The 16,726-nt window shown below is 42.5% G+C and overlaps 1 protein-coding gene across 5 annotated transcripts in view; it reads right to left on the reverse strand.

The window, feature by feature from the left end:
• The window catches only part of CF2H8orf76 (chromosome F2 C8orf76 homolog), a 37,524-nt gene extending 29,437 nt beyond the window's left edge, over window positions 1-8,087 (reverse strand). For 2 of the 5 annotated variants that reach the window (XM_047842629.1, XM_047842626.1), the window contains exons 1-3: window positions 7,034-7,200; window positions 3,833-3,928; window positions 2,954-3,097 (exon numbers count right to left, since the gene is read on the reverse strand). In XM_047842629.1, the coding sequence (XP_047698585.1) occupies window positions 2,954-3,097; window positions 3,833-3,928; window positions 7,034-7,150 (357 nt within the window). In that variant the 5' untranslated portion in view covers window positions 7,151-7,200. Of the gene's footprint in view, window positions 1-2,953; window positions 3,098-3,832; window positions 3,929-6,627; window positions 6,922-7,033; window positions 7,201-7,977 lie in introns of those variants that run through there. The other 3 variants (XM_047842627.1, XM_047842628.1, XM_047842630.1) reach the window with 3 other exon arrangements.
• Window positions 8,088-16,726: the final 8,639 nt, after the last annotated feature.

The following is a 16,726-nucleotide window of genomic DNA, read 5'->3' on the forward strand; positions in this document are numbered from 1 at the left end:
ACCCTGAGATCAATACCTGAGCTGGATCAAGAGTTGGATGTTTAACTGACTAAGCCACCCAGGTGCCTCAAGGGTACTTTCCAAGAGAAGACATGTGTTTACTTGGTGAACAGTATATGCACAAGGTATTTATATGCTCCATCTGTCACCTTAGCATTGAACCTAGAGCCGGGCACAGGGTGGGACTGAAATACATGTTTGTAGAGTGCAGAAATTTATTTATTTATTTTTAATGTTTAGTCATTTTTGAAAAAGAGATAGCATGAGCAGGGGAGGGGCAGAGAGAATGGGAGACACAGAATTGGAAGCAGGCTCCAAGCTCTGCACTGTCAGCACAGAGCCTGACATGATACTCGAACTCCAAGTTGTGAGGTCATGACCTGAGCCGAAGTTGGACACTTAACTGACTAAGCCACCCAGGTGCCCAAGAGTGCATAAATTTTTTTTTTAATATATGAAATTTATTGTCAAATTGGTTTCCATACAACACCCAGTGCTCATCCCAAAAGGTGCCCTCCTCAATACCCATCAACCCTCCCACCCCCCATCAACCCTCAGTTTGTTCTCAGTTTTTAACAGTCTCTTAGAGTGCATAAATTTTAAAAAGAGTCATTTACCATCAGAAAGCAATGTCCTTACCACAGCTTATCACATGAGTACATCAGCTATTCTAAAATGTTTAAATTATTTAAATAAGAAATAAGAATATATAAATAAAATCCATTACAAATTCTGTCCAAAAATCATTAAGAAGAGAAGTGAATTAGAAGCTGTGAGCATGAAGGGCGCCTGGGTGGCTCAGTTGCTTAAGCATCCAACTTCGGCTCAGGTCATGATCTCATGGTTTGTGAGTTCGAGCCCTGTGTCAGGCTCTGTGTTGACAGCTCAGAGCCTGGAGCCTGACTTCAGACTCTGTGTCTCCCTTTCTCTCTGCCCCTCCCCAGCTTGCGCTCTGAAATTCTTTCTCTCTTTCTCTCTCTCTCTCAAAAATAAATAAACATTAAAAAAAAAAAGTTGTGAGCATAAAATGTTCATATCCTGATGGGCACTCCAAAACTAGCTGTCTACTTTGTTCAATGCTGTATTCTGGCCTGTCCCCCTACAGAACAGGAAAGGACAACAGCCACCAAGACACAAACAGAAATAGACCAGAGTTAATAGCAAAAGAGAAGGGTCTATAAATAGGGAAGAAATTTAAAAAATAAAATACAAGGTACCAGGAAATGAGAGACTATATAAATCGGTAGGATCCACTGAGATCCTGTGAAGAGACCCAAAGGAAGGGTAAGGCTCCTGGCCTGCACTGCTGGTTCCTTCCCCAACAGGATGCCCAGAAGCCTGATGAATAGTTCCCAAAGTCCTGGCAGGGGAGCTGAAGGTCTTCTGCCTGGTCCTTCCCCCTGCCTGGTAGCATCCCAAGCTCCGGAGACCTTGCATCTGCTGACTGGCAACAGATCTTTCTCTGAGCCACAGAAACAGACTAACTAAGCTGGAGGGAACCACAAAAATAACCCAGACGCTAAAGCCACCGCCACTGCCTTCAGTGGGTTAGGCGGGGACAACGAGCACAACAGAGATGTGCAGATGTCAGGAAGAGAGAGGTGACAGGAGAGTACGGAACAGGAATGAAGGACGGGTGACTGATGTCTAGAAAAAGTACTAAAAGGGCCAAAGCTGTTGTTAATTTGTAGACCCGGGAGACTGAGAATGAACACTGTTAAATTCCACCAAGTTCACTGTGCCGTCTACTTCCTCAACGAGGTAATTTTACCTTCCAGCTTCAGAATTAACCCACACTTAGGAGAAGAGCAAGACACAGCTGTTTTCCACATTCTACACACAATTTTCAAGGTTTCCTCTCACCGCAAGAGGCTGAAGTACTAGGCAATGAACCCCATCGGCAAGCAAATTTAGGGATTTCTCTTAGTTAATGACATGGAAGAGACGAGCTCAATTGCGTGCATACTTTAAGCTGACCTCTGTTTGGCTTGATCCACAGGGTTCAAGATCAGTGCCTTAGTGCCTCATTAATTCCCTCTGAGGAGGTAAACTGGCCATCTATAAACTAAGATTGGTCAACTTAGACCAATCCCATATAAAATTTACACACCCACACAAAACAGAAGTAAACCAAAAATGCCATCACCTGAAAACAAAAACAAGCAGAATCTAGAACTGCAAATAACTGCTTTTCTTTATCCCTTAAAAAGGGATTCTAAAAGGCTGGAAAAAATAAAAATAAAAAAGGATGTTAAGCTTGGCTCAGTTTATATTTAGGGTTTTTTGGGGGTTTTTTGGTAACTCTTTTTTCCTGTTTCCAAAAGTAATCCATGTTCATTGTAAAAATTTTGAGAAATAAAATCTAAAAAAAAAACTGAAGAAAAAGTCACTGATGATCCCTCTACTCTGAATATTTACTCCTAACAAGAGTAAAACCTTTACAAATGAGATTTTCAGGCAATGAAGAATTTTGAGCCTAACACAGGAAAGAAAAAATATTACAAGAAAGTGATTGTCTAGAGCTCTGAACTGTTCATCATAATAAAGTTCTTTTTTTTTTTTTTTTTTTTTTTTTTTTTTTAATGTTTTTTTTTTTTTTTTTTTATTATTTATTTTTGGTACAGAGAGAGACAGAGCATGAATGGGGGAGGGGCAGAGAGAGAGGGAGATACAGAATCGGAAACAGGCTCCAGGCTCTGAGCCATCAGCCCAGAGCCTGACGCGGGGCTCGAACTCCCGGACCGCGAGATCGTGACCTGGCTGAAGTCGGACGCTTAACCGACTGCGCCACCCAGGCGCCCCCATCATAATAAAGTTCTTACACCATTGCCAATTTTCATCTACTTATCCAAACCCACAGATTTTGCTTTTGTTTTCTGTTTTGTTTTTTACAAAATAAACTATTCAACAATCCGCGGACAACAAATGGAAAATAAGCAATGAAACCACTTACCAAGTTTGCAGCGATCTCCAGGGCTTCTATGTGCCTTCCCAGGTGAACCAGACACCGCGCCTGGCCTTCCTGGACATCCCTTTTCATGGCAAAATTTGTAGATGGCAGTTTTTCAGAGACACTCGAGTACTCTTGCAGTGCTTTCTGCATATTATTTGTTAAATAAAGGAAATGAAAAGAAGGGATGAAAAAAAGAGGTGAAACTATAGTAGAAAAAAGGATTTAGTTATAGGGATGATTTTTTTCTTGGCAGAAGGTAATAATTATAATGGACTCTACAATGAACTAAGGAGGGCTTGAGCATTTGTCAGTACTATTTTCTAAGAAGTAGAAAAGAGATGGCTGGAGAATATAACCCCTACTACCATGGAAAATATCACCGTATGGTAGGAAAGCACTCTGGGGCCAAACAGACCAGGGTTTGAATCCTGGTTCTGCCACTAACTGGCTATATAGCTTTGCTTTTCTCATCAGCAAAATAACAAAGGGACTCTTGTGAAGAAGAAATGAGATTGTATATGTAAAGCAAGCTGGGACCTAACTGTTAGTTCTTTCTTTTTCTTACACATTTTGGGTGCTTTGCTCCTCTGACCCCATGAGGCATCTGTGCTAGAGGGTCACAGAATGAGGAGACACACAGCCTGGGGAAACAGACTGCAAGAACCCCAAGAAGATCCCTATATTGTAGTTACAGGAAACAAAACAAATGGCAGAGAGCCATGTAGAAAAGGACAGAAATTTGGGATTCTGAGATTACAGACCCTTACCACAAAAGACTAAATTCATCCTCACAAACAACACACTCATAACTGATATGCTATAACTGATAGAACAAGAACCTATTTCAGGCAGTGCAACCTTAGATATGTTCAATTCTACCTGATACTCTTGCCGTCTGTAGGCGAGGTCCCCTTTGAATTTCTTCAGAGTTAGAGCTTCAACTTCATCACTGCTCCCCGTTTCTTCATAAAACCACTAGAAATTGTGAAAATAGCACATTACAGAGAATTAAGTGATACTTTTCCACCTCATACTCAAGTAGAAGTAATTTCCCATATACTATTGATTAGACCCCCAAAAAAGATCCTTTTTTAGGATGAGACTCACAGGAAAACCTATGACGAGAACGACGATTTTAGTGATGGCTCAGTTTTTATTAAACTTATCATAAGTAACAAACGTACTCATCACATGGAACCTCTCAACTGAAAAAGAAGCACAGGCCTATTTAGTTCTATCTATAGCATTTCAAAGTGGGGTTGTGGTGCCTGGGAAGCTACATTTTAATTAGGACAGTTCAAATGTTGTTGTTGTTGTTGTTTTAAGTTTATTTACTTATTTTGAGAGAAAGAAATAGAGAGAGAGAAAGAGAGAGAATCCCAAGCTGGCTCCACACTGTCAGCACAGAGCCCTACGCCAGGCTTGAACTCACAAACCATGAGATCATGGCCTGAGTCAAAATCAAGAGTCAGACGCTTAAGTTGACTGAGCCATCCAGGTGTCCCTTGAATGCTTCTTTAGGCTGACATGTTTCTCTGTAGAGACATTTTTAGAGTGGTCAGAACAGGTATTGACAACTCTTTATGGAAAGGATATAGGGAAGAAGAATTATCTTTATAGTGCTTATTATGAAAATGTTGTAAAAGCAGAAGGTAGAATCTAACCAAAAGAGACAGAAATTAAGGCTGAAAGTAGGTTTCCATGCAATCAAAAGCCAAAGACCTGTAGAAAGGAAGTCTGAGTAAATGTCCATCTGGCATATTTTATTCCCTTTTCTACTGATTTAAACCTTATGGACAAGAAGGAAAGTGAACTGGGAATTTTTGGTTAGTGAATCAAGAACATGAAGATGAGAAAACAGGTGTAACAAAAAGCAGTCTGTATGCCAGTTTTTCCAGCTCCAAAGCAGTAACTCAACCTCCCTTCTCCTCACAGAAAAACACACCGAGTCTGAATGTAGTCTACCCCCAGGTAAGTGCTATTAAAACGCCAACTGCATTTGTGATGGTTCTACCATCATGTCCAAATTGCTTGGTTCCATTTCTAAAAGAGTTGCCCGGGGTATCCCTGCCCTCCTATTATCTCAGTAAAATCGTTTCTCTCCTTAGCCTCACCCATCACAGCGAAGAAAGCTGGCAACTGCTGTTTTTCTGTTGTCCCCGGAGGACTGCGTAAGTCAACAACAGTCCGTGTACTGAACCCACAATTCCTCTGCGCTCTGCTGCTCTCCAGTCACAGCGCCAATCCCAACTGCCTCACTGCAAACCTTCATCCAATTTTCATGATCCCACTGGGAAATGATCACGCAAAAACTGGCTTTCAAATGATTGTCTTTATGCTCCCCCGTAACCTGCAGGCCTGCAACAATTCACAACAGGGATGGCTTCAAACACCCCCTTTTCTGGTGAGAGGAAGGAGGGGAGATCTGTGAACAAGGGTGGCCCTAAGAGGTGAAGCGCTGGATGCGGCCCACCTCCGTCCCACACCGAACCTGAGCAGGGACAACAAATCCTCTAACCCAAATTCCTGGTGTTACACCCAAAGAAACCAACAAGACTTGAGGAAGGCCTTTCTGGCTTCACCAGCAGTATCACGTACCAAACAAGTCCTAAAGACCAGCGATTTTTGGTTTTGACTTTTCTTTTTTTTTTTCTTTTTTTTAACTTTTTTTTTTTTTACGTTTATTTATTTTTGAGACAGAGAGAGACAGAGCATGAATGGGGGAGGGGCAGAGAGAGAGGGAGACACAGAATCGGAAGCAGGATCCAGGCTCCGAGCCATCAGCCCAGAGCCTGACGCGGGGCTCGAACTCACGGACCGCGAGATAGTGACCTGGCTGAAGTCGGACGCTTAACCGACTGAGCCACCCAGGCGCCCCTGGTTTTGACTTTTCTAAGCATACAGCACATCACACCTGACAGTCTCTTGCCCCCTTCACTCCACAACAGCCCTGGGAGCCAGCAAATGCCATTTTCCCCAAATGACAAAGGAACCGACACCTTGAAAGGCAAGTGGTAAAGCCCAGGCTGGAATTCAGGATCCTATCTCATAACTCTCCGTATGTAGCTTTTGATGGGGCACCACTATGACTTCCCAAGCCCGTTCCTGTTTTTAGTCTACACTGCGATCAACTACTACAGGTAACGCTGAAAGAATGTGAAATAAAGTGAAATAAAACAAACATATTTCCGTAATCACTGAGCGCCTGAGATCTCTACAACGGTTTCAAAGAAAAATGAAGACAATACATATAAAGGAACCCAGCACAGTGCCGGGAACAGGTTAAGTTTTTGATAAATAGTACAGCAGTTCTTATACGTGAGGTGAGATTTACACCCATTGAGTAACACAAAGTAATATTCTACGAAGTCAAAACATTCACGGAGTTGCTATTATGAACAAAAACTGCCAGGCACTGTAGAGGACACAAAGTCAAGCACCCACTCTGCTGAGATCATTTAGCACTCCAAGAGCTTGACGCTCCTGACAAGGGATGTAACACAAACTGAATGGAGGAGGAAAGTAGTCAAAGGCAAACGTATTTCCTTGGAAGGAGGAAATCAAAAAAGACTTCCTGGAAGAGGCAGCATTCAAGGTGCACTCTAAGAAATGGCTATAATTGAGCGATTTGACCCTGCGAGCGAGGCTGACGCGGGCTGGAGGAATTCACTGACCATGGGCAGGCCAGTGGGCGGGACGTCGCCGTTTGCAGAGCGGCCAAGAGTTCAGTTTTGGAAAGTGGGCGGGAACGGGATTCTGAGGGTCCCGGCTGCAGAATCAGTGTGGGCACACGGAGTTCCTGAAGATTTCAGGGCAGGGGGCGACGTGAGGTCAGCGAGCCTTTGGAGAGACCCGCTAAACGCCCGGTACGAGTTAATCGCTGCCAGCGCGGGGCCGCCGGACCGAGCCCACCGGTGGGGCTCGGGAAACGCACCGGTCTCGTGAGGACAGGGGCAGCGCAGCGGGAGGGGCGGCCCGGCGAGGCGGAGGGCGTTACTGCTGCCAGGAGCTCCCCGCCTGGCACCCGCGGAGGCCGAGGCCGGCGGCCCGGACAGAAGCCAGGAGGCCCCGCCTTCTCACCTGCGGCTCGCAGCGCTTGGCGCAATAGGACGCCGGCAGTCCAGGCCGCCGCTCCCGCCTCTCTTCGAACACCGAGTCCTCGAACTCGCCCCCCAGCAACCAGCACCCAGTCTCCATCCCGCGCCAGCCGCCGGGTTTCGGGAGTAGGAGGAGTCTAGAGCGGCGCCCACGTGCGGGCCAATGCGGAAGGGGCGGAGCCGCCAGAGGCCAGAGAGCGGCATGCTGGGGTTTGTAGTCTCTGGAGGAGGAGGGGCCCAAAGCGGGAATTGGCCCGCTGCTGGCATGGAGCCCCGGTGGAACTAGGATTTTTATCTGACTCCCAAACTGACCGAAGTCGGGAACGGAGTGTTTGATTTATCCGTTTCAGGAGATGGACAGAGATCCTCATCTGCACGCATCAAAAACCAGGCTCCAGGGTAGCTTTTTAAAACTCAAAGGTAGTATTTTTTTCACCACTCAAGATATTTGTGGCACTGTGTTAAGCACAGTTTTGCACTTTACATCCTCTCTTAACAACTTATGAAAGGCGCAATGATTCCCACTTTGCAAATGAAGCTGTTGGGGCTTAGAGAGAAGTTGCTTAGGATCAATTTTTATGTGGCTAAGAGCTGGGAAAGACAGAAACGAACCTCTAGTCCCCATGTTTCCAGAAAAGGGACACCACCAATAACAAAGACCAGAGTAATTCACGCATTTATAGAATGGAGGACAGAAGTTTACTCTGGAGGCTCGATCAAGGACCATTATTTTTTTCTGGAGAAAAAACACCAAATCCCAGAAGTATAAAACTAACATTTACTAGAGTTCTTATACTTTCAAGATACTCCTTGAGACTAGAAAATCAAAATTACTGACAAAATACTGGCCAATATGCTACAGCTCAATATTACTGTGACATATTACACAGCAGGTTTTCCCTGGTTTTCCTATTTCTCCCCACTCACCTGTTCCTCTTCCACCATTTGTCTTACAAGGTTCTATCTTCAACCCAATTTTCTATTCCACAAACTTAACCTGGGGGAACCTAATCCACTCCCCAAGGTTTCAAAATCCACCTCTCTGCTGATCAGTCCTCAAATCTAGAGTCAGTCCATATATCCAACAACCTTGAGTGGAAGGCTTTATCAGGACAGGCTGCAGACATTAGCTACTGATGTATTCATCCATAGAAGGGCTGTTAAAAAAAAAAAAAAAGAAGAAGAAGAAAATGTTTTCTTATCAGAGATGTTATAGTACTAATTAGGAAAAATTTAGAAATTATAGAAAAATAGCAGAAAAAAAGATACCCATAATATCATCATCCAGAGGTGATGGAGAGTCTAAAAAAGGTAAGCATATTTGTCCTAATGTTAATATGTCCTGTTCTAGCAGAATAAGCAATACAGCATAGTGTTGAAACAGCCTCATACACCAGATTTCTCTGCGCTCATGATCCTGGTTCAGTTATTCACTAGCAGTGTGACCCAATTTGTCAAATGGGCATTGATTAAAATAATGCATGTAAAGTGCCTGTCAGATAGCAAATGAGTAATACACATTCATTCAAAATTCCTGTTTCAGGAGCAAAGTAAGAACAAAGCAAAGGCAGGCAGAGATCATTTTTTTCAGCCTTTTCTTTTTAAAGGCTATTTAGTTTTGGCACATCCAATCCTCTTGGGTTCTGTGCCCCCACTTCACACCCCCCACATCCCCACCCCGCCCCTGCCTCCTCCTGGCCCAACAACTACCTGAACTAAATCTTCTGCTGCAATGGTAAAGAAGCCACAGAATTGCTGCTTATGAGTAAGAGAGAGTTCTTTGCCCTTTGAACTCAAGATTTCTGAGCTCAGGGGATTCCAGCATTTTCACCACTAAGAACCCTTTCAGTTATTTTTCCTCAAAGTTGCGGAGGATTTGTGCACACAATAAAACTGCGTTAATTAGTAATTGCTTTGTTTTCCTTTAAAAATTTGAATCCAAGTTCCTATATAACAGCCAATACAAGCCTCTGCCCAGCCCGAGCCTACTGGCATTGCCTCATTGTGAGTTAGGATTTTAGTTGAAAGCAAAGAAGTAGCAGTGAGGGACTGCAGAAGGCCTGGTGAAAGGTTAAACATGATTAACATCGGGCCTTTGTTAACAATGAAAACAGCACAAAGGCCCCTATCACTATTGAGGACTCAGTATCTGGACCCCAATTTTAAACCACTGCCTCACTGATAGAGAGGATTTAGGATACTGTCTTTTTTATTTATCTTTTAGAAGAGAGAGCACAGGGGAATGCGCAGAGGGAGAGAGAGAGAATCGTAAGCAGGGGGCTTTATGATTCCCAGTCCAAAGTGGGCTTGATCCCAGAACTCTGGGATCATGACCTGAGCCTAAATCAAGAGTTGGACACTCAACGGACTGAGCCACCCAGGCACCCCATAAAGATTTTTTTAATTTAATTTTTTAAAGTGACCTCTACACTCGACGTGGGGCTTGAACTCACAACTCTGAGATCAAGAGTCACATGTTCTACTGACAGAGCCAGCCAGGTGCCCCTGGATAATGTCATTTTTTTTTAAATTTTTTTTTTAATGTTTATTTATTTTTGAGACAGAGAGAGACAGAGCATGAACAGGGGAGGGGCAGAGAGAGAGGGAGACACAGAATCCGAAACAGGCTGCAGGCTCTGAGCCATCAGCACAGAGCCTGACGCGGGGCTCGAACTCACAGACCGTGAGATCATGACCTGAGCCGAAGTCGGACGCTCAACCGACCGAGCCACCCAGGCGCCCCTGATAATGTCATTTTTAAAAAGAGGAGAGGGGCACATGACTAGCTCAGTGGGTAGAGCACGTGACTCTTGATCTCAGAGTTGTGCGTTCAAGCCCCACATTGGGTGTGGAGCCTACTTGAAAAAAATAAAAATAAATAAAAAGAGGAGAGTAAACCAGGAAGAGAGAAGGGCACTTTGTAACTATTGAATACAATTTACATACTTAGGAAATGCCAGATGTTAGGCACTGTTAGGGAGTAAAAGGGAATTTTGCAAGAGTTTAAGATTGTGTGGGTTGTGATAAAAATCTGTGTTTATAGATCTTTATTTATAAAAATCTGATTTTTGGGGCGCCTGGGTGGCGCAGTCGGTTGAGCGTCCGACTTCAGCCAGGTCACGATCTCGCGGTCCGTGAGTTCGAGCCCCGCGTCAGGCTCTGGGCTGATGGCTCAGAGCCTGGAGCCTGTTTCCGATTCTGTGTCTCCCTCTCTCTCTGCCCCTCCCCCGTTCATGCTCTGTCTCTCTCTGTCCCCAAAATAAATAAACGTTGAAAAAAAAAATTAAAAAAAAAATCTGATTTTTGACTGAGGGCATGATTGAGTTCCCCACTGCAAGGTAGAGATCACTTACTCCAGGCAGCCATCCTTCCTCTTTCCTGTAATTCCTCCATGCTTTTATCCGTTGTGGTATTTATGATGCTGTGGACCGTTGGAGGTTAGAGATGGTGTCTTTTTCACTCTTGGAAACTCGGCCCTCAGACAGGGTTTGGCCCAGGGCTGCTCAATCAATGCTTGTTGAATGGACGGGAAATAGCAGAAGGAGCAGACAGAAGCATTTCTCAGCTTGCTTTTTTTTTCTTTTTAAAATTTGTTTAATTGTTTAAAGAGAGCAAGTTGGGGAAGAGAAAGGGAGACAGAGGATCCGAAGTGGGTTCTGTGCCGGTAGCACAGATGATGCGAGGCTCGAACTCAGGAACCTCGGGATCATGACCTGAGCTGAAGTCGGACACTTAACTGACTGAGCCACCCAGGCACCCACTTCTCAGTTCTAAGTCACAGTCAGGTCCTTTCTGAGGGGGAGGGAAGGAGCCAACATTTATAAGCATCTATTATGCACTAGGTTGTGCTATGAACACTCTATTAACTTCCTTGTAATTAACTCTCAAAATATCTCCCTCAGAATTAGACATTACTATTTCCATTTTTTGTAGACAAGGAAATAGGACCTGACAGGTAACTTGCCCAGAGTCCCAGATAGTGAGTAAAAGAAACCAGATTAAAAACCAACTTTATCTGACATCAAAGTCTGTGTTCTCAACTATCTCCCGAAACCAAAATAGCAGGGTTTCATAAAGACCTGGAGAACTGAATCTGTCACTGGCTGGCTCTGCCTGCCTCATGTTCTGGAGGCTTGGGACTCTTCATTTCTTTCTGTGTGTCTCTGCAGAATGGCTTTCTCTGCCCTGCTTGTGCACATTCCAACATGACCTCTGAAACCTGGGCAATTCAAGCCCCCAGAAGAAAATGACTAGCATCACTGTGTGTCCAATTCCAGGTCACCTGCCAAGAGACCCTACTGGCCAAAGAGTGAGGAGCCCTCGCTGTTTCAAAGAGCTGAAGGCTGAAGATTCTGGTGCTCTGCTGGTGGCTCAGGGGTGGCTGTGGGACCGGGAGATGGCAGGGAGCCAACTAGACATATATGTGTAGTCCGTGGGATTTGCAGTCACTGTGCCAGGCAGGGTCTTTGCTTTGGTCTTGTCTGGAAACCCTGGTCTAGGGTCTAGCCTCTTGCGTACATCATCCTGCAGACCCAGGGGTGCTTCCAGAGTACAAGACTTTTCTCACCGTACTTAGAAATTACACACCTCCACACCCCTCTCAGTCTTGAGCCCTGCTCAATTTCTATTTCTGCCTCTCAAAGATACTCCCGTCCAGAACACCAAAATATTATCTTTGACCACAGGCTTCAACCAAAGATGAGGAGACCGGTTGTTTTCAAATTGTTTTTGGAATTACCCAGAAATCCAGATGTTCTGTGAAGCCAGAGAAAGTGTTATCCAGCACTCCAAGATGCATGTCTGAGGTTACCACTTTCCTTCCTGGCCCAATGGAGATGTTGGAGGTGCTTTGAAAAAGCCTGACACCTTACTAACTACACATCCTTACTCAAGCATTCAAAACCATCTACAGTTTGTTACCAAACCAACTCATACTCTTTTATGTATGTATTTATTTTTTAGTGTTTTTGTTTCTACAACTTCATTGAGGTATATTGGACAATTAGCTGCACACATTTAAAATGAATTTTGACCTAAGTATATATTCTGTGAAACTTTCCCTCTACTTGAGGTGATGAACACATTCATCACCTCTAAAGGTTTTATCCCTCCCCTATCTCATTGCTTCAGTTGAATCCTGCTCTGCAACCAGGCTGGTCCTCTCCAGAATGGGCCTCCCCACCTCTCCCCCCAAGTCTTTCCTTCATGCTGCAACCTTCCCTGCCCCTCCCAGGTCTCAGCTCACCATTTCCTTCGTCAGGAAAGCCCCTCCCAGGGCCCTCCCACTATAACCAAGTGGGATTTATCCTAGGAATACAAGAGTGGTTCAACATAAGAAAATTAATCAATGTAATACATCATGTTAACAGAATGAAGGGGAAAAAAGCCAAACAATTATCCCAACTGACGCCAGAAAAGACCTTTGACAAAATCCAACACCCTCTTACGATAAAACCTGTCAGAACACTAAGACTACAACTTCCTCAACATGATAAAAGACATTCATGAAAAACCCCCAGATAATATTTGATGGCAAGACTGAAAGCTTTATGATCAGGAACAAGACAAGGATGCCCTCTTTCACCAGGCTATTCAACACAGTATTAGAAGTTCTAGCCAGAGTAATTAGATGAGAAAAAGAACACTAGGCATCCAAATTGAAAGAGAGTAAAACTATACCTGTTTAAGGAGGACATGATCCCATAGATAGAAAATCCTAAAGATTCCACAAGAAAACTACTAGAGCTAATGAATGAATTCAGCAAAATTTCAGTTTACAAGATCAACAAACAAAAATTAGTTGTTTCTGTGGGGCACCTGGGTGTCTCAGTCTGACTCTTGGTTTCGGCCCAGGCCATGATCTCATGGTTTGTGAGTTTGAGCCCTGTGTCGGGCTCTGTGCTGCTGGTGCAGAGCCTGCTTGGGATTGTCTCTCTCCCTCTCTCTCTGCCCTTCCCCTGCTTGTGCTCTCTCTTCCCCACTCTCTCTCAAAATAAATAAATAAAACTTAAAAAAAAATAGTTGTTTCTATATACCAGCAATAAACAATCTGAAGAACAAATTAAGGAAGCAATTCCAGGGGCCCCTGGGTGGCTCAGTTAAGCATCTGACTTCGGTTCAGGTCATGATCTCATTCATGGTTTGGGGGTTTGAGCCCCGTGTTGGACTCGTGCTGACAGCTCAGAGTCTGGAGCCTGCTTCAGATTCTGTGTTTCCCTCCCTCTCTGCCCTCCCCTGCTTGTGCTCTTTCTGTCTTTCTCCAAAGTAAATAAACATTTAAAAATTTTTTTAAAAAGCAATTCCAATAACAATGGCATCTAAAAGAATATCTTGTACACTGAAAAGTATAAAACTTGCTGAAAGAAATTAAATAAGACATAAATAAATGGAAAGGAATCTCATGTTCATAGATAGGAATATATAATATTGTTAAGATGTCAACACTACCCAAAACAATCTAAAGATTCAGCATAATTGCTTCCATAGTTCATAATTCAAACTTCCAATAACTTTTTCAGAAATGGAAAAGCCAATCCTCAAATTCATTTGGAATTGCAAGGCGCCCCAAAGAGACAAAACAATCTTGAAAAAGAAGAAAGTTAAGGACTCATACTCCTGATTTCAAAACTTACTGGAAATCTAAAAGAATCAAAATAGTGTGGCATGGGCAAAAGGATAGATATACAGACCAAGGGAATATAAGTGAGAGTCCAGAAATAAACCTTCACATATACAGCCAACTGATCTTTTTTAAAGTTTATTTTCAGAGAGAGAGAGAGAGAGAAAATGAGTGGAGGAGGGGCAGAGAGAGGGAGTGAAGCCCAAGCAGGCTCCGTGCTGTCAGTGCAGAGCCTAACACAGGGCTCAATCCCATGAATTGGGAGATCATGACCTGAGCTCAAATCAAGAGTCAGGTACTTAACCAACTGAGCCACCCAGGAGCCCCTAGCCAACTGATTTTTGACAAGGGTGCTAAGTCCATTCAATGAGGGAAAGATAGTTGTTTGAACAGATGGTGCTGGGATAACTGGATTACCACATGCAAAAGAATGAAGTTCAAGCTCTATCTCATCATACACAAAAATTTACTCAAAATGGATTAATGACCAGGGTGATTGAGTGGCTCGGTCAGTTACTAGCCAATTTTGGTTCAGGTTATGATCTCATAGTTCATGAGTTCGAGCCCCACATTAGGCTCTCTGCTGTCAGCACAGAGCCCCTTTCGGATCCTCTGTCCCCTTCTCCCAGTGCCCCCCCCCTCAAAAATAATCATTTAAAAAAATGGATTAATGGCCTAAATATAAGAGCTGTAACCATAAAACCCTTAGAAGAAAATGTAGGAGTAAATCTTCATGACCTTGGATTTGGCAATGGAATTTTTCTTATTAGGTAATCTTTATGCCCGATGTGGGGCTTAAGCAACATCAAAAGCACGAGCAACAACAATAATAATAAACTGAACTTCACCAAAACTGAAAATGTTCTGTGCATCAAAGGACACTATCAAGAAAGTGAAAATACAATCTACAGAAGGGAGAAAATATAGGCAATTCTCATTTCTCCTACAATAGTTAGTTATGTTCTATAAAGTCACCATGAACACTGAATTAGTGAATACTGAACAAATGCTCCTAGGGGTAAGAACCTGGGAGCTTCTGATCATAACCTTTTCATAAACTGGTCAATACATAACCTTGTTTCATGTGCTTTTGTTTAAAGACACCTTATTTAATATACATTGTTAATTCATTAACATTGAACTCTCAGCCAACAGCACTATAACTCATGCCTGAATAAAACTTGTCGAACGTGTATTTTCTCCATAAGGCACCTCACAGACTTCTTGCATTTACAAACACTAGACAGCACATCAGGACTACACTTAGGGGTCATTTTAAACAGTGAAACCACCACCAAAAGACACAAAAATACTTCAAAAGTGGCACTAACAGACTACAAAAAAGATGATTCTTTAGATTCTGAGAGCTGAAATAAGAGGCAAGAGGCAAAGCATTGTTTTTGTTTGTTTTGTTTTTTGTTTTGTTTTGTATTTAACCCCACCTGGGAACATGCAGATTGGAACTCAAATGTTTCAACACCATTCATATGTGTGTGGATGAGCACAAAAGTGCCATGAATATTGATTTGGGGGTTATAAATAAATTTTAGTGAGTAGTCAAGTTTCTACATACAGAATCTGGATAATGAGAATCGATGGTATTTACAAATCATATCTCTGGTAAGGGTGTAACACCTAGAATATACAAAGAACTCCTAAAACTCAACAGGAGGCAACCCAATTACAAACCTGGAGAAAGATTTCAATACACATTTCTCCAAAGAAAATATAAAAATGGTCAATAACCAGATAAAAGATGCTGAACATCATTAGTCATTAGAGAAAGGCAAATCAAAACCACAAGATACCACTTCGTACCTACTAATACAGTAATAATAATTAAAAAAACTGAAAATAAAAGGTGTTGGTGAGGATACGGAGAATCAGGAACTGTTCCTTGTACATTGCTGGTGGAATGTAAAATGGTTACAGGCACTGTGGAAAACAGTTTGTCACTGTGGAAAAGTTTGATGGTTCCTCAAAAAATTAAACATAGAATTACTTTTTGATTCAGTAATTCCACCCCTAGATATACATCTGAAAGAACTGAAAAGAGACTCAGATACTTATATGCCACTGTTTAGTACAGCATTTTTCTAGCCAAAGGTAGAAGAGACAACCCAAGTGTCTACCCATCAACAGAATAAACAAAATGTAATTGACAGTTGTTGAATCACTATATTGTATATCTTAAACTAATGTAACATCATGTGGCAACTATACTCAAATAAAACAAAAAACAAAACCAGAGGGCTAGAGGTATTGTTAGAAGAAAAAAAAAAATTGTGGTACACTGCCCCTACCCTCCTGCAACACACACTGAAATATATTATTCAGCCATAAAAAGGAACAAAGTTCTGATATATACTGCAACATGAATGAACTTTGAAAACATTTTGATACATGAAATAAGTCAGATATAAAAAGACAAGTATTGTATGATTTCACTTATTTGAAATATCAAGAACAGGCAACTTCATAGAAGCAGAAAGTAGGTTCAAAGGTTACTAGGGGCTGGGGGAGGGGGGATGCAGAGTTATTGCTTAATAGTTACTGAGTTTCTGTTTGGGATAATTAAAAAGTTTTAGAAATAGTTGTGATGATTGCCCAACATTGTGAACGTAATTAATGCCATTGAATCATATACCTAAAAACAGATATAGTGGCAAATTTTGTTATGTATAGTATACCACAAGTTTTAAAAAACTCAGTTAATAAAATGGAAAAAAAAATCACTGAAAACTACAAATCACTGCTAACTTTTATTCTGTATTCAAGGACATAATTAACCACGAGAAGAGGGTTTTGCTCTGTCAAATAAATATATTTAAAAGCTAGCAAACATCAGAGCAGAATGAAGTGCCAAGTTTATAAGAGAAGATGGTGGCGGGGGGGGGGGGAAGGGGGGGAGGGGGATCACTACTAGTTATTTACAGTTATACAAAGTTAATATATTGCAAGGGAAGCATAATATATATCCAAAGGCTTCATTTCCAATACTGGACATTTCAAATCTGAAAATATTAAAATTGTCAAACAAAACTCAGACATGTTAGC

Source organism: Prionailurus viverrinus, chromosome F2, assembly GCF_022837055.1.
Source record: "Prionailurus viverrinus isolate Anna chromosome F2, UM_Priviv_1.0, whole genome shotgun sequence".
Lineage (NCBI taxonomy): Eukaryota > Metazoa > Chordata > Mammalia > Carnivora > Felidae > Prionailurus > Prionailurus viverrinus.